The 22,562-nt window shown below is 39.2% G+C and overlaps 2 protein-coding genes across 5 annotated transcripts in view; one reads left to right on the top strand and one right to left on the bottom strand.

The window, feature by feature from the left end:
• Positions 1–4,212: 4,212 nt before the first annotated feature.
• LOC117286144 (rho guanine nucleotide exchange factor 33-like) overlaps positions 4,213–22,562 on the bottom strand; it is a 103,818-nt gene continuing 85,468 nt past the window's right edge. For all 3 annotated transcript variants that reach the window (XR_004517268.1, XR_004517273.1, XM_033763663.1), the window contains one exon: positions 4,213–4,585. Coding sequence is in view for 1 of the 3 variants with exons in the window: in XM_033763663.1 (XP_033619554.1) it covers positions 4,530–4,585 (56 nt within the window). In the remaining 2 variants the exon portion in view is untranslated. The remainder of the gene's footprint in view (positions 4,586–22,562) is intronic.
• The window catches only part of Sos1 (SOS Ras/Rac guanine nucleotide exchange factor 1), a 74,177-nt gene continuing 69,554 nt past the window's right edge, over positions 17,940–22,562 (top strand). For both annotated transcript variants that reach the window (XM_033763661.1, XM_033763660.1), the window contains exons 1-2: positions 17,940–18,079; positions 22,422–22,553. In XM_033763661.1, coding sequence (XP_033619552.1) covers positions 18,038–18,079; positions 22,422–22,553 — 174 coding nt within the window. In that variant the 5' untranslated portion in view covers positions 17,940–18,037. The remainder of the gene's footprint in view (positions 18,080–22,421; positions 22,554–22,562) is intronic.

Raw genomic sequence — 22,562 nt, 5'->3', positions numbered from 1 at the left:
TTTTTTTTTTTTTTCAGTTCTGGGGATTTAGCCCAGAGCCTTGTATGTACCAGGCAAGCACACTACCACTGAGCTATATATACTCCCAGCTCTCCTCTGACTTCTTAGTAAATTAGATAATTGTGTTGGGGCTGGGGATTTAGCTCAGTAGTTCCATCTCCTGCCTCACAAGTACAAGGTCCTAAGTTTGATGCCCAGTACCAAAAAACAAACAATTAGATATTGTGTTAAATGATCTTGATTAAGTAAAAACCTACCAACTGAACATGACTATTTCTGAATGTGAAAATAGGAATCCCTGAGAAAAACTGCATATTCTTGGCAGTGGCATTGCAGTAAGAAACATTAACTTACCACCTTAATGTCAGACTCTGGCGCTGTCCTGTCTTAGTGGAAGTGAAAGTAATTTGGGTTGCCAGTGCATTGCTAGAGAGTGCACAGACGTGCCTCCCATTTCAGTATTCCGTTTGCTACCACAGTTTCAGAGTTAACCATATAGAGCCGGGGATTTAGCTCAGTGGCACCACACCTGTGCAAGCACAAGGTCCTAAGTTCAATCCCCAGTACAAAAAAAAAAAAAAAAAAGAGTTAACCACGTGGATGATTGTGGATCTTAGGAATATGTAACAGAAATAGAAAATAGTTATTTTATAAATTGGAGCATATTTGATTTAAACCTAGGTGATTGAGTCAGGGGCAACCAATATTTTTCTTTAGGTTACATTTGTTACATTTTCATTGCTTAATATACTTGAAAAGCTTTCACTTACAAAGTATAAACTATGACATTTTCCAGAAAGTTTCATTTTTTTAATATTTTACTAAATTTACTGTCGTTTTGAGTGCCAGGCCATGAGAGATACATTGTGTTCTTAAGGAAGCTACAGAACTGCTGTAATATTAATGGCATGATTAAGGATCCCAATTAAAGGACCCATTCTTCCTTAAGTTTTGGGAAAAGATCTATCTCCAGTTTAACAGATTAAAGATAGACATTTTGAGTTTGCTTTTTCTTTTTTTCGTATTTTGTTTTAGCAGTTCAGCAGATGTAGATACTTAATTATACAATCTTATCCTTAATATCTATAATCACCTGATACTTTCAGGTATTTATTTAAGGTAATAATTGTTGGTATACCACAATGATTAGAAACTTTAATTAATATTTTCTTATAACCCTGAGGTGTCAGCATGAGAAAGAAACTTACCTGCTCTCCTTACCAGTTTATTCCCAGATTTGAAAAGACAGACTTCTCTTTCGCTTCGTTAACATGGCAGTTGCAGTTCTTGGTTGCAAGTAGAAGGATCTAGTCATAGAAGGTATTTGTTGGAAGCTCTGTTCAGAGGGTCCTGGAAGAGAAGAACAGCCCCGGCAGAAGGGGTAGCAAGAGAGGAGGGAGCTCTGTTCAGAGTTTCTGGGCTCAGGGTACCAGGCCTCTGCCGGAGAAAGACTGTTGGAGCCTCACTTCTGCCATGGCAAGCTTTCGACCAGTCCTGCCTTTGGATTACTGTTCATGCTTTAGGGAAGACGAAGACGGTCTGTCTACCCCCTGGCCCTACTGGTCTAGGTGGGATCTGACCTTGTGGCTTTTACAGTGGGTGGTGGTCACCAGAAATTCCTCTTTTCCCAGGATTGCATAGAGGAGAAAGAGAATTCCTCAAAAGGGAGTGAGACACACCTGCCTTACAAGCTCAAGGACCTGAGTTTGATCCCAATCCCTGACCCCTCCCGTGCAAAAGGAAGTGAGCATCCTAGAGAGAAAGAATACGGAAATTTTCCACAATTAGTAAACACAGGAGAATTATCTTCATAAAACCACAAAAGGAATAAGAATTAGTCAAAACTAGATTTTTTCCTTAATTTAAAAAAGGTTGCAGAGCTGGGTGTGGTGGTGCACACCTATAGTCCCAGCACTTGGGAAGCTGAGGCAGGAGGATTACTGTGAGTTCAAGGCCAGCCTGAAATATATAGTGAGACCCTGTCTCAAATCGAAAACAAAACGAAAGGTTGCAGTGACAAGTAGCGCAGTAACAAAAACCCTGGGTCATTGCATTAAAACTGTCTGAAATAAACATTGCTAGGTGACCACTTAATTGCTGTGATATTCCTGAAAAACCTTATTCTTTGTGTGTGTGTCGGAGGGGAAGCGGGAGAGGGAAAGGGAGGGTGAGAAGAGGACAGAAGAGAAAATGAGAGTTTATGACAAATTCGATCACGTCACTCACAGTGGTGTTACTTAAAATATTATGGGTGTATTCGTGCACATTTAGTAATAATCACTTAAAGTTATGTAACATTTGCTTCATTAGTTTAATCTTTGTTATGCTATATGCAGGTGTTTATCCCCCAATTTATAGAGTAAGGAAACGGGAATTAAAATTCCTGCTCAGAGTCTTGTTGCTGTTGCTGCTAATTATAGACGCAGCGTTTTAATTCAGATCTTAACTTGTTCACACATAAATGAATGGCCCGGGTATTCCTTTAATTTCTCTCTGTATAATGAGGAAAGTAGTGTCCCTCTCGCTCTTCCTAAGCCAGCAGTCCGCAAAGGTCTGGCCAAGTTCAGCTCGCGCGAAGCCCAGTGCTGAGGAGCAGGACAAGTTGAGTCCGGAGTCTCCAGGCGCTGCTGGAGCTGAGCTGAACTGAACTTGGACTTCAAGGAAGCTGCGCAACTCAACATCACGGTGGCCAAGGAAGCTGAAGTTGGTGGAGGTCGGAAAACTGTCATAATTCTTGTCCCAGTTCCTCAGCTGAAGTCTTCCCAGAAAATCCAGGTCCAGCAGTGCGCAAGCTGTAGAAGTTCGGAGGGAAGCATGTGGTCTTCATTGCGCAGAGAATTCTGCCTAAGCCAGCTGGAAAAAGCCGCATGAAAAATAAGCAAAAGTGTCCCGAAGCTGTGCAGTCCTGGAGGACCTGGTCTTCCCTGGCCAGATCACAGGCGAGAGGATCCCCGTGGAGCTGGATGGCGGTGGGCTCGTGCAGGCCCCTGGACGAGGCCAGCCGATTGGTGCCGTGCACAAGGCTGAAATGTTCTCTCCTGTCTTTGAGCAGCTTATGGGCCAGGATGTTAATTTTGAGTTCCCCGAGTTTCAGTTGTAAGCAGAAATGTCAAAATAAAGTATCATAATTTTTTTAAAAGCTAATTTTTGGTTAGATCCTGTTTTCAAAAAGTTTTCATTGCAGTAATTAAAATATTTCTGTAGTAACTGAATTTTTTGTGATCTTTGTTTATCCTTAGAGCCCCTCGGGGGTATGTGCTGGGGCTTGAGCCCTAGGACCTCTTGCATGCTAGGCCAGTGCTGTCCCTGGAACTCAAACTGCAATCCCAGCCCCCTTCAAATAGTGAGCGCCTGCTATGTGGCCCAGGCCTTGCATTTGTGATCCTCCTGCCTCAGTCTCCCGCATAGTTGGGATTACAGGCTAGTTTGCCTGGCTTTGTATTTATTTTATGTATGTATATATTTCTTTTGGGGAGGAGAGTGAGAACAAGAGAGATTGTTAAATTGCCTAGCTAGCCTCCAACTCTTGATGTTCTGCCTCAGCCTCCCAAGTCCTGGGATTACAAGTGTGTGCCCCATGCCCAGTTAGCCACTTTTTTAAGAGTTAACATTTTACCAAAGAAGTAATACGACCTCATAAAAGTTCTGAAGTTAATGTTTGTAGCACTTTGATACTTGGAAATAAGTTGTCATTTTCAATTTAAACTTTAATTTGAAGATGTGAGTGGTATAAAGTTTCTCTTGAATGCATACTTTGAAGAGACTTTTTATAATTAAATTTCCAAGTATATTTAAATTTGACGTTTAAAGAAATTTTATTTGAAGTTTTCTGACTTCTGTAGAAGCATATTTTGATTTTTAAAAAAAATTATTTCAAATTTAAATATCTCTTCAAAAATGTGTGATTACCGGTGCCTGCCTCGCAAGCCCAAGGTCCCGAGTTGGATCCCCGGTACCAAAAACAAAAACAAAAATGTGTGATTACTTTGTGTTAGTTGATATGTAAGGTGTAGATATACACAGCTGTTTTAAACACTGGGATATAAATAAAATGTGAATTCTTGTGAAAACACAATGAAGGCACTGGTGTAGGAGAATACACATGAAGCTTTAGAGAGGAGTTGCTCTGCTAGGCTAGGCCAGAGTGTTAGGAGTTTTATTTTTATTTTTTTGCAGTACCAGGTATCAAACTCTGGACCTTGCGCTTGCCAGACAGGCACAGTGCCATTGAGCTACATCTCCAGCCCTATGGGTTTTATTTTTATCTGTGAAATTTATAGTAGGGCAAGGAACCCAGGCACATGGCAGAGTGTAAAGATATACAGAAAGGTATATTTGAGATCATTGGGTCCCAGTGAGCTGCAGTTTGGACCCCCAAGAGACATTTGGCAATGTCTGGAGAAATTTCTGTTGTCACAACTAGGAGAAGATACTTAGCGTCTAGTGGTTAGTGGCCACATCCAACAATACACAGGACAGCTCAGCAAAAGCAAATTATTTTGCTCAAGTGGTACTAGTGCCGCGTCAGATCAGGATGGCTGGTCCAAAATGGAGGAAAAATGACAAATCATCTTAAGTTGGAAATCTAGAAAAAGGAACAGAAAGAATTTACAGAAAAAAAGATTTAAGTTGGTGGTTTAAAATCATTTCATGTTGCCTTCTTCCACCCCCGAATTTTTCATAAATGCAGTTTTATATGGTGATACAGACAGGGTTGATATTCAAAATATCTAATGACTTAGGTATTAGCAGTCAGGTCTGAACAGGTACCTTGGTTTGTCAGGTGTTAACCCTTTAGTTAATGGAAAATGGGGAGATTCCAGTATTTCCTGTTAAGAGCCTGGTTATCAGGGCGTGAGTTTCTTGGGAAAGGAGATGTTTGCATCTTTGGGCAACAGCTCAACATCAGACCTCCTTGTTAGCTCTCAGGCTAGCTCTGCAAAGCGCACATAGTTGACCTTCCTACAGAAAAACTGAATATTTATCAGATAGGAAAATGGTAGAAAATGATACTAGTAATTAAGAGAAATTATAAAAATGAGTATTTTTTCCCAAACTTGTTGATAGTTAAGAAAAAAATAGATTTACTTGTAGAAATGCCTACTTTGTTCAGTGTCTGTGGGAATTTTTGTGTGTGTATGAGGAGTTTTGAGATTCATGGCAATGGTTTTTTGTATTGTCTACTTTCATATCAAACTTTTGAACTTTAATTTCTTAAAATTTTGAATTGACTTTAATTATAAATCTATTTAATGTGTTTTGGGTCTTACTTAATTCAGCCAACCAACCAAAATACCACAAAGTATTCCCAATACCAAAGTTAGCAGGTGATAAGAAAAAGCCTCTTATTTTCATGGAGTTTAAATTCTAGTAGGAGAAAGCTGACAAACAAAGAAATATTGTGGTTCAGATAGGACTAAATGGAGTAAAGAAAATAAAGCAGATTGGGTAAAGAGGTTCTGAGAGACAAAGAAAAGGTGCTCTTTTAAAAATAGTGAGGGCTGACCTGAGGAGGTGACTGGAGAGACCAAAGTGTTCAGAAGGAGCAAACCTTGCAGAACACGTGATGAGAGCATCCTAGTGGGTGTAAGAAACATCAAAAAATAGTAAAGGTAGAGGGCATAGAAGATTGATAGAAGTTTGGAGATAGAGTGGTCATGTATTTAATTCTTAATCCTTTGTGAAGAAAGGAGTAAGAATGAAGCAGAGTGACTTTTTTTTTTTTGTACCAAGGATCAGACTTTGGTCCTTGTGCTTTTGAGGCAGGGGGCAGAACCACTGAGCTAAATCCCTGGCCCCAGAGTGACTCTTGTAGAGGTGGGAGGTAGTGAGGTAGTCACACACGATTAGTGTTAGTAGAGACACTGTACCTACAGTGTATGTAGATGATTACAAGGGGTCAAAATGGGGAGATCTTTTGGGTAAAACAAGTAGAGTGGTGGAATGTGTGGGGACGAATGAAAAGACTGGTCCAGTTTTGGCCGGCGCTAACTGAATGGAGTTCCTGTTGAGAGTTAGAAGTTGGGATAGGGCCCACGAGTTCAGTGTCATTGCGGTATTGGAAGGAGTGAAGCCATTCAAGTGGACATACTGCGTAGGAGGTTGGGTATCTGCATTAAAGGGAGAGTGTCCGATTTGGGCTAAAAAATAGGGAATTATCAGTTAGCTGGCAAAGCCATGAGCTGTATCCCTTAGGGAAGGAGTTCACTGGATGGAGATTACGAAGGGCTGAGTTTTGGAGAACTCCAATTCTTCATAAAGAGAGAAGGAAAACTAAGAGTATCCATTGAAGTGGACCATTAGGAGAGACAGTGGTGACTTACTGGTAGAAGTTAGATGCAGAAAGGTGTCTTAGAAGTCAGTTTCAAGGCTGGTTGTGGTGGCTCACACTGTAATCCCAGCTTTTAGGAGGCTGAGGCAGGATTGTGAGTTCAAGGCCAGAAGGCAAGCCTGGACTACCTAGGGAGACCTTATTATTATTATTTTTTTTTGTACTGGGGATCAAACTCAGGACCTTGTGCTTGCGAGGCAGGCGGCGGAACCACTGAGCTAAATCCCCAGCCCAAGGAGAACTTCTTATTTAAAAAAATGTGAAAAAGAACAAAGGAAGGAGGAAGGAAAGAAGAAAAACAAAGGGGAGGGAAAGAGAGGTCAACTCTGCTCTGCTGCCAAGAGGTCAGATGCACAGGCAGGGGGCAGACATGGACGATGGGTCCTAGGGACCGAAGGAAGCAAGTGACTGCAGAGAGCTCTGTGGAGAATCTGTCTGAAAGGCAGGGAATGGGAGGCTGGGGATGTGAGGACGAGCAGACCTTTTTGTGTTTTGAATGTTGTTATATACTGATGGGAGTGACCCAGTTGGTATTAAGTTCAAAGTTCAGGGTTTTTTTTTCCCCCATAAGTGAAGTGAGGATTTCTTGAGGTAAAACAATAGAAAAGAGGAGTCAGAAAGGAATTAAGGGTCTTACACAAAGGATCATTTATACTAGCTCTGGGCACATTGAACTCTCCACTTAGATTCACAGGTGAAACACTAAAAAAAAAAGTTGAGTACATGTAACATTGTCATTTCATTCACTTATTCAAAGTGGAGTGTTTGAACTCCTCCTGAAGAGTCCGAGTAACAGAAGTATGTGTGGTCCCTGCTCTCAAGGAGCTAAAACATCAAGCACAATAGACCGATACGTGTCCTTGCACACAGTGTATTCTTCAGACCAAGCATGCGCTTCACCGACAAAAGAGCTACTGCATCTGAATCCGAATCTATTTTTAAATTTCTGGGTAATTTATATACATGTGAAATTTGAGGAGTACATACCTAAACAAAATGAGATACATAAGCAGTACAGGTTCTTATAAACAAAATACTGTAAGAGCCTGCTTACTGCTCCATCCCTCCAAAAAAAGGAAAACGGTCATAGAGAAAAAGGTTTATTAAACATTCCCTGGATTGGCGTATTAAAGGTGCTTGATATAAGAAGTGAACTAGCCCCAGGGACTTCTTCCCCATCGAGTTTATTGGTCATCTTAAGTGTACGGTACAGTTGTATACATCATTGGGATCTTGTACCTGTACATGATGTATCTTGGTTAGGACTTCTTTTTTATATGTACTGTTTGGTAGTCTGCATCTACTATTCTATACATTGTGAATAAATAATTTCAGTGAAAAGAATGAGGCTCAGATCCCATAAAAGAGAGGAAAACTGGAAGCCTGGATTGTATCAGTTGATTGCAGTTCACTGTTTGCTAGTGCCTTATGGAGACCCAGCGGCATTGTTTCTTTGGGGTATAATCCAGGACCACTATGACCTTTGGTGCTCCAGTTGTCACAGCTTTCGTCACAGGAGTTCTTTGAGATTGTTTCCTCTTGAAAACTACTTTTTGAGATAACTTTTTCTTCCCTGTAGTGGGGAATGCTTAATATCCAGTCAGCATTTTATGAAAAATATGTTCTTCAGACCAGCCACCTATATAACTTATGTAAACTGTTTTTTAAAAAGTATTGTCACTAATCATTAGGGAAATGCTAAGGAAAGTGAGATACCACTTCATACCCATTAGGCTGATGATTATCAAAAAACAAAATAACAGTCTGGGGATTTAGCTCAGTGGTGCCGCCGCCTGCCTCACAAGTGCAAGGACACGAGTTTGATCCCCGGTACCAAAAAAATAAAAATAAATAAATAAGAAGCACTGGCCTGGATGTAGAGAAATCGGAACCCTAGAGCACTGCTGGTGGGAATATAACTGGTACAGTCTAGTGGAAAACGATGTGGCTGTTCCTCCAAAAGCTAAATACAGAATTGCCATGTGATGTAACTGTTCTGCTTTTATTTATGTACTTACAAGAACGAAAAGGAGGGACTTGAACAGATATTTGTACAGTGTTCATCGCAGTACTATTTACAGTAGCCAAAAGGTAGAAACATTCATGTGACCATGGCTAGCTGAGTGGATAAACAGAATATAGCATACATCTGCAATGGCATATTTAAATTGTTTCTTGGTACATGTTAGCAGTATGCAATGATTACATTCAGCATGGAGAGTTGGCACGTGTACATATGCATATTAATTATTTTTTCAACCCCTTTGCCTCTTCACCTCTCCCCTCTCAATGGAATATTATTCAGCTTCAAAAATGACTGAAATTCTAGTTATGCTGTAACATGGATGAACCTTGAAAACACTTTGCTATTTCCCTCTTAGCAGCTTCTCAAAAAAAAAAAAAAAAGGTGTTATTCAGTCTGTTATAAATATGCCATAGGTTTGTTTTGTGAATAAAACAAAAAAGTGTGAATTAAGTTAATCATGAATCTTAAGACTATTACTTAATTTTGCAGATACTGCATTATCATTTTAAAATTATGTTCTCACCTTATCAGTGCTTAATATTTACAAAAATTTTAATGAACTATAATCATGTAAATGTTTAATAAATACTAATCAGTGTCAGTTATCAGAAAAATCTGAAGCATATCTATTATTTTGTGGTATTGTTTTCTTTTTCTTGCATTGAAATTACCTCTGTATCTAGCTGTTTGCTAATAGTATCCTTTTCATAAAGGAGACTGTTTAAGGCTTCCTTTTGAAGAATGTATTTGTTACATTTGTGCCTAGGAGTCAGCACATTTCCTTTCTTTCCCAGGAAAATCCACCTATGTTTTAATGAGGTATAAGGACAAGGGGGAAAGGCAGTAACTTTGCAGACCTCAGTCAGCTCCAAGGAATGTGCACGGTGCGCTATCTGGGACAAAAAAGAAACCAAACTGCTGTGGGCATATTTCGGCGGGGGACACCTCTTGAATAAGAGCCTTGGCTGGTCCTTCAGGAAGGATTCCGTAAGACAGTATTGTCATCATAGGAAGGGACAGACTGCTCTATGCACCTGTCTTTGAAGATCTTCCGGTGGGAAAAGATACGGAAGTGGAAGATAGTGATACTGACCCTGTGTGGCTCTACATTAATATGTGTGTTTTTGTCTTAGTTTTAAACAAAACATTAAAATACATTTAGGTAAATAAAGCTTATAGGATACAGATTTAAAGAAATATTTTATAGTATTTTTGTATTAAGGTAAGTGCTATTAATGTAAAGTCTAAAAGTTTTAAAAGTTTACAAAATCAAAAATTGCTGGGAGTGGTCACGTGGGCCTGTAATCTCAGCATTCAGGAGGCTGAGGCAGGAGGATTGCTATAAATTTGAGGCCTTTCCTGGCTTCATAGTGAGTTCAAGGCCAGCATGAATTACAGAATGAGACTCTGTCTCAAAAACAGCAACAAATCAAAACAAAGTAAATTACAATAGGCTAAGATTTATTTTTATTGAAGAAAGAAATATTAATGCTTATTATAGCCAGAGTGTACAATGTTTACAAAGTCTACATTAGCCCCAGTCATGTCCTGCTAGGTCTTCACATTCACTCGGCACTCGTCCATACCAGAGTAACTTCTAGTCCTATAAGCTCCATACACATGTACCACTTTTTTAAATCTTTTATACATATAAACATTTTTAGCTTATTAGAGCATGTTTTCAGTACATAATGTTTCCATTCCTCGTGTTGAGTTGGAATGCGTAACATAACTTGTCTTAATTCCTTTTTTCATTCCTTTTCCCTTCTCTCCCCCTACCACCTACCTACTGATCCCCCGCCCCTTTTAGGTACATGTTGGCAATACATACTTTTTAGATTCCTTGTGTGGAGTTGATACCCGTACATAACACATCCCAATTCCCTTTTTAAATCCTTTATTCCTGTCCTCCCTCCTCTTTACCTTTTTTAAACTACCTTTTCAGTGTGTAGATAATTAATCAATGTGTTAGCCTGTAATAGTTCTACTACCAATAATTTTTTTGTTTTGTTTTGTTTTTTGAGACAGGGTCTCAGTATGTAATTGAGACTGACCTGGAACTCACTGTGGAGCCTAGGCTGATCTCGAACTCACAGCGATCCTCCTGCCTCAGCCTCCAGAGTGCTGGGATTACTGGTGTGCGCCACCTCCCTGGCTTAATATATTCTTTGTTCAGAGGCAATAAACTAGTTTGGTTTAGTAGGCTATTAGTGTTTTAAAAAAAAAAGTTGCAATTCTTTTGTGTGTGTGTTTGGTACCAGGGATCAAACTCAGGTCCTTGCGCTTGTGTGGCAGGCGGCAGCACCAATCCCCAGTCAAAATGTGCAATTCTTATACGCCTAAATGCCAGAACCAGATTTATGGTCTTATCAGTTTGTTTTACCCAGTACTAAGTATCCAAATTGAAGTACCAGTTTTGATTACTTTTAAGGGACACTATATTTTATAATTAGTCAACACTGATTATTCTTAGTTTTCATTATTTTCTTAGGCTTTTCAGTTTTCAATGTAATGCATTGTATTTTCAAGCTATTTTGTAAGATATCCTCCTGCATCAGCCTCCTCCCACAGTGCTAGGATTACAGGCTTGTACCACCATGCCCAGCTCTTTTTTAAAATTGAAAAAAAATTTTTGCTTACAGTATTGGGGATTGAACCTAGGGGCTGTTACATGCTGGGAAAGCACTCTACCATTTTACCAGCCCTTTTTGTTTTTATTTTTAAACAATCTCACCACGTTACCCAAGTTGACCTCAAACTTGCCATCCTCTTGCCTCAGCCTCTTGAGTACTTGAAACTATAGTTGGGTGCCACCACACCCAGAATCTTAGTGTATATGTTTTCAACAGTGCATATGACTCATATTTGTTTGGTTTTAAGAATTATAAAGTGAACATCTATGAACCTAATCCAAGTCAAGGAATACCGTCTTCTGGTATTTTTGCCCTAATTAAGTGGTTCTCCCATTGCTCCCCTGCCGACCTCCCTACAGTAGTTATCCAAATCTGCTTCCTTCTGGCTCAGCAGTCCCTTCTTTTCCACTCCCATCATTTTGCCATGGTCTAGATTTCCATTCTTACAGAGCTTTCAGCATTGTGCCGACTAGTTTTGCTTGCTTCAACTTTGTTTCTGTTTTAACCCTTCACACTGACCTGTATCCATCATATCTACACTGTTTAACTTCACGTAGGTCTAATTATACCAATGACTTATTTAAACCCCTTCAATTCTTTCTACCTTCCCAACTCTAACTTGATGTACAAGCCTGGCCCCTCTAGTCTCTCCGCTTTCCCAACATATATATCCTCTTCGGTCTCACTAGCCATTCCCCCAACACATGATGTTTTTGGCCTCTTTGTCTCTTTATGTTGCCACACTTTTCTTCACCCTTGATGCCCCGTTCCGGTGTATCCTTCCAGTAAGGAATTCGTACACCCTGCCCACCGCCACCATTCAGTCCTCATCATTGTATCTTAAGTGTAACTGCAGTTTAGCCCTCAGCAGACTGTGCTATAGGTAACTGTTTACATGTCTCGCTCTTCAGTGAACTGAACTTTTCGAGGACAGACGCATTCCTTATCATCTTTGTGTCCCCAATAAGCAATAGCTCAGGGAGAAAGGAAATTACCACATGCATGGGCTGAAGGGCTAATCAACAGGCACCAAAAAATGAGAAAAACATTTTAAATTTTATTTAAGAAAAAGGTATGTTATTTGTTTGATTTTTGTCTTTTTTAAATGAATTTTTGCCTTCAGAATTTTAAATCTTAAGAGTGTAGAGAAATGAGAATGTAAAACATCAGTGACTAAACAGCGAGAAATACTTAAGGTTTTGAGAACCCCAGTGTCATTTCAAATTCTTTCATTATAAATAAAAGTAACAGAACTAGGCTTGACATGACAGTATAATCTAAAAGCCTTTTTAATTGTTCAGAGAGCCATTAGGTAGGAAAGGCATTAAAGATTCATCTGAATTTGACACAGTGTTTTTTGGCAGTTTACCCAAGGGGCTTCTGAATGCACTTGGAGGACTTGTGTGTCAGACAGCTCGGAAATGATAGAGACTAAATTCCTTGTTTCTACGAAATGAGGCAGTAATAGCCAATAAAATTGCTTCATAATCTGCTAGGGATTATTAGAGACAAGAACTGTCGAGATAGAAACCAAGTAATCCTAAATTTAGGAAAAGTTTAAAATTCAAGAGGTGGCACCTTTAATTGAATATAATGATTATGCTTTAAAAAAAACCGTCATGGGTCATATAAAATTCTTATTCATGGCTCTCATTAATTCTTTAGTGAACTACTTGAATTGATAGATTGATTGATTGATTGATTGAGACAGGGTCTCACTCTGCAGTTGAGACTGACCTGGAACTCACTATGTAGCCCAGGCTGGTCTCAAACTCACAGTGATCCTCCTGTCTCAGCCTCCAGAGTGCTGGGATTACAGATGGGCGCCACCATGCCCAGCAAATTTTTTTTTTTTTTTTTGGTACAGGGGATCGAACTTGTGACCTTGTGCCTGTGAGGCAGGCGGCGGCACCACTGAGCTAAACTCCTGGACCTTACTTGAATTTATTATATACAAATTGTAATCAAAGAAGTATATGAAGTTTTCTGTATCAGTAAACAAAAAAACTGTATCTAGTTTAAACCTAGTTCCATGTACTTCTTGTAATTGCTTATAAATATGTGCATGCACACCTTCATTCAGTAAATGTGAGTTGTGGCTGGCTTCCAGAAGCTGTCATAGCATTTGGCATGGTAACCTGCTCTGCACAGTCTTGGACAGTTTAGATCAGGTGATCTATTAAATGACTGATTTTGGGGGGGGGTACTGGGGATCAAACTCAGGTCCTTGAAGGCGGCAGAACCAGTAAGCTAAATCCCCAGCCCCCTGAATATCATGTTTGATGAGATAGAGCACTTTAGCTATAACAGTAATCTCATGAGAGCAAAGTGTTTTTATTCTGTCTACATGTGGAATATAATACTACTGTTTGCTCCTTAAAGAAATATCTTAGCACCATCTTGTTTGAGAGAGTAAAGATCAAGTCCATTGTGGTGACACACACCTGTACTCCTGGCACTCTGGTAGGCTAAGACAAGAAGATCTCAAGTTTGAGCCCAGCATAGGGAACTTGATGCCTTAGCAAGGTCCCATTTCAACATAAAAAATATTAAGTGCTGGAGATGTAGCTCAGTGCAAGAAAAAAAAAAATTTTTTTAGGAATTGATACTCTGCTTGACTTTTAAACACGGACCGTTACCTGTATTTTCCATTCAGAGGTTTTTTTAAAGTTTTTAAGGAAGTAGATTTTTAAGGAAGTGGATTCTTTTGAATGGATTTTGTGATCCTAACATGACAGCTTAGAACATTTGGCAAGGTACATTATTTTTTGTTTAAGCAAACTAACTCTGTTTGATTTATTTATTTAATACGTTGTATTAGGCTTTTAATACCCATCAGTATATAAACCTGTTTAAATTTAAATTCCGGAGGTGTTATTTTATATATGCCAAATTGAATCAACATTTGAATTATGTGTTCTAGAATTGCTAGCAGTATTATGACCACTGATCCTGATACATCAATTTCATCATATTAAGAAACTACTAGCAGGGGCTGGGGATTTAGCCCTAGGTCCTGAGTTCTGTCCCAGGTACCAAAAAAACAAAACAAAAGAAACTACTAGCTGACTGGTGAGGCAGGCTCCGGGGTGTATCTGGGTAAACATGGAGGGGTGGCCTTCCGCGCTGTATAAGCCTCTGTCGCGCTGTTCCCCAGCCACCCTGAACTAAGCTTTGCTCCATCTCTTGCTTCTGTCATGGAGCCAGCTGACAATGGACTGTCCCACTCCCACCGTGACCTAAATGAAATCTTTCCATTTTCAAAGTTGTGTCTGGTATTGTGTCTCAGCAACAGGAAAGCTGATTAACACAGGGATCATGTCATTTTTAACCTTGATGTTCCATTGCTGTGGTTATGTAGGTATTTCCTCAATGTCAAGGGTTTGGAGTAAAAAGAAAATGTTCCGTAAACAGATCAGTCTTGCCTAATTAGAACATCACTGTACAATACAGAAAGTACACAAGGAACCCATAATTATAATTCAGTGTGATAAACCCAGTAATGAAAGTGTGATTATCTGGTGTAGGGATTGGCATAGAGCAGAGGGTCAGGCCCATACAAGCAGTTACTATTTTTGATTCGTTCCTCTGTAGCTAGCATCTAATAGAGGATCTGGTATTTAATAGGTTCAGTAGTAATCATTTAAATGAGTAAGATTAATTCTGCCAGAGATTAGAAACAGGATCTTTCCTAAAATGAGGTGAAATCTGGGTTTTAAAAGTCAAAGAGGTTGATGAAAGGTTAAGAGAGTGAAGGTCAGTCACGGAGAGCTGTGTCAGTGAAGCCATACATCGTGTTTCAGCAACTACAAATACTTGAGATTGCTTCAGCATAATGTAAATTGAAGAGCAACCTAAGATGGCTCTGTACTAGTGAAAAATTATAACCACTGGAATCCTTGTGTAATCAGTGATAATTCTACTTTTTCACATTAAAAGACTGAGAACTGTGTTTGCATTTATGACCTATTGGTATTTATTATTATGGAAACATTTCTAGCCGAGTTTTATTAAGAAGCTCACTAGGGGCGGGGGGTTTAGTTCAGTGGTTCTGGCACCTGCCTTGCAAGCACAAGGACTCTAGTTCGATCCCCGGTAGCTCACTAAATAAGAAATAGTGCCGGGTGCGGTGGTGCAAATAAATAAATTCAGTAATCCCAGCACTTGGGAGGCTGAGGCAGGAGGATCACTGGGAGTTCCACACCAGCCTGGGCTACATAGTGAGTTCCATGTCAGTCTCAACTACATAGTGAGACCCTGTCTCAAAAAAAAAAAAAAAAGAAAGAAAGAAAGAGCAGTGGACACACCCTTCCTAGATTCCCGATCTACTAATACACTCACCAGGTTCTTCTGGATTTAATAGTGAACATTTCATTGGAAAGAGTTCTAGCCTAGACCCCAGCAGGCTCAGGGTCAATATTTATCAGTATCACTAGTTGGCAGTCAAATTATTGATACCTTCATCATCTGCTAAATAGGCTGAGTTAAATGACCTTTAAAATCACTTTTATTCTAAAAGTGTTATCTTGTAAATCTATAGCTATAGTTTATGTGATAGTAAGGCCTTGGACAGAAATGTAACCCATATTACAGCTGCATATTTAGAAATACATTTTAGTGAAGCTAAGGACAATATTTGTATATATGTATAATATGTATTTGTGTGTGTATTCATTTGATTTTTTGTTTGTTTGTTTGTTTTGTTTTTTGAGACAGGGTCTCACTATGTAGTTGAGACTGAACTGGAACTCACTATGGAGCCCAGGCTGGCCTCGAACTCACAGTGATCCTCCTGCCTCAGCCTCCCGAGTGCTGGGATTACAGGCGTGCACCACCACGCCTGGCTTCATTTGAAAAATACTATACCTTCTGTGTGTGATAGTTTTTCCTGTTCAACTTTTATAAGTTTTTCTCTTTAATGTTAAATTTGTGTTGGTAGATCACACTTTTGGGTTGTATGTGGATGGATAAATCTTTATTTTAAATTCAGTAATCCCTTTCCTCATACCTGAGTAGTCATTACTGAATTATTCAACATTATTAAGATTAATAATGTTTGTAAAATAACATGCATAATATAGTCCAGTTTTCATAAAGCTCAGCAATTTTCTTTCCTGTATACATGTCTCTAGAAGAAATAGTAGCAATTAAGTTCAACATATATGAATAAGAGATAGGGGCCAGGTATTTGGCTCAGTGGTTCCACCGCCTGCCTTGCAAGTGCAAGGTCCTGAGTTCGATCCCCGGTACCGAAAAAAAGAGATTTCTATGAGAGCAAATGTTCTACCATATTTTTCTAACTTTCTATTTTTGTATTTTTATTATGATCATATATTTAAGGAAAATGCCTTTTTTAATCTTCAAAGGCAGCAGCATAATTCTTCTGGTTTTAAAATTCTGAAGGGCTGGGAATTTAGCTCAGTGGTTCTGTTGCTTGTCTTGCAAGCACAAGGTCTTGAGTTCTATCCCAGTCCAAAAAAATTCTGTTTGTAGCCGGGCATGGTGGTGCATGCCTGTAATCCCAGCACTAGGGAGGCTGAGGCAGGAGGATTACTGCGAGTTCGAGACCAGCCTGGGCTTCTTAGTGAGTTCCAGGTCAGTCTCAACTGCTCCCCGCAAAATTCTGTTTGTAATGTATTGCTCTGAAATAATGTTAAACCACTTACAAAATTGTTTTTGCATAAAAATTTATATTAAGCGTATAGATATATATACACATTTACAAAAAAATTTATGTTGGTAGAATGGGTGGAAATAACCACCTACTTTGAATTATGGGTCTTAAAAGTCAGAGAGGGCTGGGGATTTAGCTCATTGGTGTGGCGCCTGCTTCACAAGCACAAGGTCCTGTGAGTTCAATCCCCGGTACAAATAAAAAAGGTCAGAAAAATTATAACAGTACACCCTTCGGGGTGATTGTCATCCTGTCAGTTATATGATACAGTTCAGTCCACACTGAAGGCCCTCGGCCAATATATATTACATACCATTATACATTTAATTGTCACACCGTGTTTGGGGGAGTAGAACAAATCTAAAACGTGCATGATTTATCTAGAAACTGCTTTTTCTTGCTGTTTATTTTGTGAGGAAGTTTTGAACTATTGTGAGTGATAAAGGGATGCAAGTAAAGATTGTTGTGCTGGTTATTAAAATACAAGCTTTATACAGGCTAGTAGCTTCAAGTGTCTCTAATAAATGGACAAGAAAAAAGAAGGTAGAAAGTATTAAGCGACCATCGTACAGTGTAAGGGGTGTGTGTCTGTGTGTTTCTTTTCTTCTGCAGTGCTGGGGATTGAACCCAGGGTCTCATACGCTCTAAACAAGCTTCCTACAGAGCAGTAGACAAAGTCAGAAAATGTTAGAGTGCCCAGTTTGTGTCCTTTGATAGAGGGAGACTTAGTGTTCACAGGTATTTATCACATTTGTCTTACGTGTGCCCTGCTCAGTGCTGGATGGTGGAAGTACAGTAGTGACTACAATGAGATATGGAACTCCTGGATTTTATCAGTTAGTAGGAGAGATAAGAGTTAAACAAGAGACACAGACAAATAGGTCAGTTTTGCCCTGGCAGAATGTTGAATAAATGTTCCAACTATTTCCTGGCAAAGCACGCATAAACTGTATCTTTTATTACCGCTTCAGCCTCTCCCCTCTTCCCATTGCTGGAGTTCATTGTAACCATGGAATAAGAAAAAATATTGAGTCCATACACTTAGGTCATCGGATCGCTAAAGCTTGTGTGGACAGTGTGTGTGGTTGGGGAGAGGAGGCTGAGGACGCGGACTTCTGGGTCAGTAACAGTCAGTCGGAATTCGTAGGATGGACGGCTCCATTGTTCTGTTTGTGGCGGGGCTGGGAGGGGGTCCACTGGGGTCTTTGCACTTGCAAGGCAGAACCAGCCCTAATGGCTCCCATTCTTAAAGCAAATCCACATTTTAATTACTTTGCCTTTGTTTATAGGTCCAGGGGCAGGTTCATCCAACTCTTGAGTCTAATGATGATGCTCTTCAGTATGTTGAAGAATTAATTTTGCAGTTATTAAATATGCTCTGCCAAGCTCAGCCCCGAAGTGCTTCGGATGTAGAGGTATGACAGATTTTGCCTGTGTTTAGTATAAACATCCATGTGTTTTTGTAATGTCAGTGAAGGGAGTGTTTGCACTTTCATTTCTCAAAGTGTATGTAAGATATATGTGATACATAAAAAAGTGAAAGCTTAGTGTGAGTATGTGATGGCCCATATATGTTTTATCTATGAAATCAGTGCATATTTTGCCTTTAAGCGAAACTGAACGATTTCTTGATGCTACAGTGATAATTCTCATACCTTTAAGAATAGAATATGTCGGGCCAGGGATTAGCTCAGTGGTGCTGCCGCCTGCCTCACCAAGTGCAAGGTCCTGAGTTTGATCTCCAGTACCAAAAAAAAAAAAAGAGAATAGACTATGTCCAAGTGTTCTTTTATTTAGCAAAGCAGTTTAGTATCCCCAGAATAACCTCCTTCATTTGGTAAGATGAGCGCACCGAGAACGCTACAGTATCTGAGTGGATGTAGCAAGAATGGATTGGGGGCGGAGAAAGGTGACTGAAGTTAAGATTTCATTGGTAACTGTGGTGGTGGCTGAGCCAGAGGTGAAGGACCCCGAGCTGAATATACAGAGCAGTTGAAGTGTCCTTGATACAGGCCGTGAAGTCACACAGGAGGGCGGCGGGACTTTACACCAGAGTAGCAGAGTGATGCCCTAGAGGCAGCGTGTAGAGCTCTTCCTGTGGGTGGTCAGACGAAGAATTCCCACTCTAGATGTCTCCGGAGGAGATGCACATTTCAGTTGAGGCAAAGAAGTATCAAAGGATACTGAATGAGGTTGTAGATGTAGGAAAGATTGTGTATTGTGAATAGTAATTCACTTTGATTTCTTAAGTAATTCAGAGTAGGTTTCTTACATTTTTCCCACTGAATTATAAAATCATACTTTTATTTGTAATTTCCTTCCGTTGACATTGGGCTTCACAGAATGAATGTTGCAGAGAACTTGTCTGACTTTCTCATTAACTCTGCTAGCAGGTTCCCTGCAGTGTTTATACACATAGTATCCAACCTATGTCTAGTGTATTAGAATGGAATTACGGGCTTTATCTTACTATTCTCTTGGTACACTCTAGAATTTATTAGTTTGCGGACACGGCCTACTCAGACTCACCTCTTCCCGGATGTGTTATACAGTACTGTGCTCAGTTTTTGTTTTTGTTTTTTTAATTTGGAGACAGGGTCTCACTCTGAAGTTCAGGCTGGCCTCGAACTCACAGTAACCCTCCTGCCTAAGCCTCCTGAGTGCTGGGATTATAGGCGTGCGCCACCACACCCTGCTTGTTCTCATTCAATTCTATCCCTGTAATTAATAGAGTCTAATACATCATTTTCTAATATTGATGTTATTTCCATGAATCTAAGGAATAAGGATAAGTCCTTCAGTCTTTCACTTGCATGGGCTTAATCACAATCTAGATTCGAGACTCTAAATAAAAGATATTTCATAGCTTTTTAATATTCTCTTAGAAGAGGGCCGGGGATTTAGCTCAGCAGTTCGGTGGCCTGCCTTGCAAGCACAAAGACCCAAGTTCAATCCCCGGTACCAAAAAAAAAAAAAAAAGAAAGAAAATTCCCTTAGAAGAGAATTTCTGAGAGATCTAAGATATGTAGCTTATTCTCTGACTTATTTTTGCATCTGGCTCTTAAAATACAGGCAGCCATATGGGATTCCAGTGAGTTGGCTTTGGGGCTGAGGATGGATTTTTCTGTTTTAAAAGCATATGTTGTAGTAGTATGAAGGCAATAGAAATATTAGTTATATATAATAGGCTTTGTAATTTTGAAGTACTGCTACATGAATTTTTATGTCCTTACTACAACCCTGTGAGGTATTTATTATTCTCCAATTTTATATTTTGGAATGTTGACCCTCAAGAGAGTAGACAGAAATGATTGATTCGTTCTTTAATCATTAGTCTCTATCCTTCCCGTACCGTTTCTGGGAAGGTATTTAGATGGATAAGAACAAAGAATATGGGGATGGAGAGGCACTGAGAAGAAGCATCATGGTGTTTAGTTCAGGCTGCTGTAACGAAACAGCTTATAGATTCCAGATCACAGCAAATGGTGTCTTAGGTTCTTTTGTCTGGAAATAATTTTTTATTTACCTCATCCAATGGTTCAAATATTTTAAAAATACACGTACAGAGCTTTCTTTTAAAAGTACTAAGATCCCTAAATTTAGCAAGCTCTTCAAATATATTGGCATGATACTCTCCTCCTTCCAAAAGACGTGTTAAATCTGTTTAGAATGGTTAGTTTGAGATCAGCTTCTGTTCTTTTCTACTGCTTTTCTACCTCCACTGTACACAAGTGATTTTTAAGACTCCAAGTCATAATCCATTTATAAATCAGAAAATCACTTCGGTGCACTGCCCAACCAGATTTTCCCCCCTTATTCCTGGGGATTGAACCAGGGCCTTTTGCGTGCCAAGGAAGTGTTGTAACAGTGAATAACATCTCCTTCCTCCTTTAAAAAGTTTTTATTTTGAGATAAGGCCTTAACTAAATTGCCTATACTGGCTTTGAATGCTCACCCCTCCTGCCTCAGCCTCCTGGGTTGTTAGGATTATAGGTTTATGGGAACTGTTCCTGACCCAAGTGTCATCTTAAAAAAACAAAATAGAAAAGACTAATGCCCTTTATATAATGAGTACAAGTTTTATTTATGGAACTGTTTTGGTTGAGTATACGTGGAATGTGTGAGAGCAGAATGTAAAATGTATTGAGAATTTCTTTTATAACGAGTTGAATTTTTAAAAAATGTTAAGATAGCTTCAGGGTCATGCTGTTAGTAGGTTTGTAACCATGTATTTGATTAACTATGGACTAAACCCATCATTGTAAACATCTTAATTAAAAAAACCATGGTAGGGCTGGGGATTTAACTCAGTGGTTCCGCCGCCTGCCTCGCAAGCGCAAGGGCCTGAGTTCCATCCCGCCCCCCAAAAAAACAACCATGGTAAATTTATTCTCAAATCTCTCCTCAGTGTTGGATTAGCAAGGATGTAGAACCGACGTGGATAAAAGAAAATATTTTCTGTTTTGTACATTCCGTTCACCTGCTTCCCTTCCCTTATCTTTTTTTTCACCTGCTACCCCAGTACTTAGGACCTTTGTTTGGCTTTATTCCATGTTCATGAGTGAGGGCAGCATCTTGACAAGTAGGTTTTCGGCTAAGCAGTTGAAAAGATCTAATTCCATTTTTAACTACAGTTTCTTTCAGCACACTTATAATTACATTAATTAGAAGTGAAATATTTATTTTTTAAATTTGGCTGCTGGTTTAACCTTGAACATAGATGAAGGATGGTTTAAAATTTCCTAATTTGCTCATAGGATGTCATGGAATCATTGTATTCCTCCCGTTCCACCCCTCGTGGACCTCATGGTAGTCTCTTTTTTATTGAACAGCAAATGATAAAACCTTTTATTTAGGTTTATAATCAAGGACTAATGTTTAATTTCAGCTAGTTTTGATATACTACTGGTTAAATTTTAAAATGTTAAAAGCTGTGTAATAGCGACCTCTACCGGTTTAAATTGTGATATCCTGCAATTAGGCTTTAAAACTGCAGCCTTGCTTGGGGTGCACACCTGCAGTAATCCCAGCACTCTGAAGGCTGAGGCGGGAGCATTGCAAATTTGAAGCCAGCCTGGGCTACATAGTGAGTTCAAGGCCCACCTGGAATATATAGTGAGATCCTGTCTCAAAAATCAAGAAATAAAACCTTGAGAGGGTGAAAAAAGCACCTTTTTATTTAAAATGAATTAGTTTATTAAGTAAGGAAATTCAGCTGTTATATTAACTTGAGTTGTTCGTATTCATTGAAATTTTTAACTGCATAACTGCTACATATGAAATTGAATCATTTTGTTAAAAATCCAGGACCTATGGAGAATTTTAAACTATAGTGTATTAAAATTAGTTACCAATGTAAGCCGTTGATTTCCACTTATAAATAATTTTGAAGTACTTTTGCTACACAAGCTTGTAATTGGTATTGAAAATAAAGACAACTGAATTTAGATGTGTGCTTCTTGAGCTAGGGTCTTGTTCCTTGAAATTTTGTGAAAGTAATGTTTAAGGTGGACTCTACTTATTCTTGTTATTAGCCTTGTTGCAGTAAACTTGGAATTCAGGTTATGTTTTCTCCTTCGATGGCAGAGGGAATGTTTTAGTTTCTTAATTGCTTGATACAGAAATGAAAACACTGACAATTGTGGTTTTCTCTTAGCGTAGGTATGTCATATAAACTGTAGCACATGTGAAAAGTTCTCCTATTGGATACTACATTTATTCCTTTGTTGCTGAGTTGTTATTTTTCTGTTTCCCAAGGAACGTGTGCAAAAAAGTTTCCCTCATCCAATTGATAAGTGGGCAATAGCTGATGCCCAGTCAGCTATTGAAAAGAGGAAGCGAAGAAATCCTTTATCTCTCCCAGTAGAAAAAATTCATCCTTTACTAAAGGTAAAGTTA

This window comes from Fukomys damarensis, unplaced genomic scaffold, assembly GCF_012274545.1.
Source record: "Fukomys damarensis isolate Sample0158 unplaced genomic scaffold, DMR_v1.0_HiC HiC_scaffold_2, whole genome shotgun sequence".
NCBI classification, from domain to species: domain Eukaryota; kingdom Metazoa; phylum Chordata; class Mammalia; order Rodentia; family Bathyergidae; genus Fukomys; species Fukomys damarensis.
This window is presented reverse-complemented; position numbering and strand designations above follow the sequence as displayed.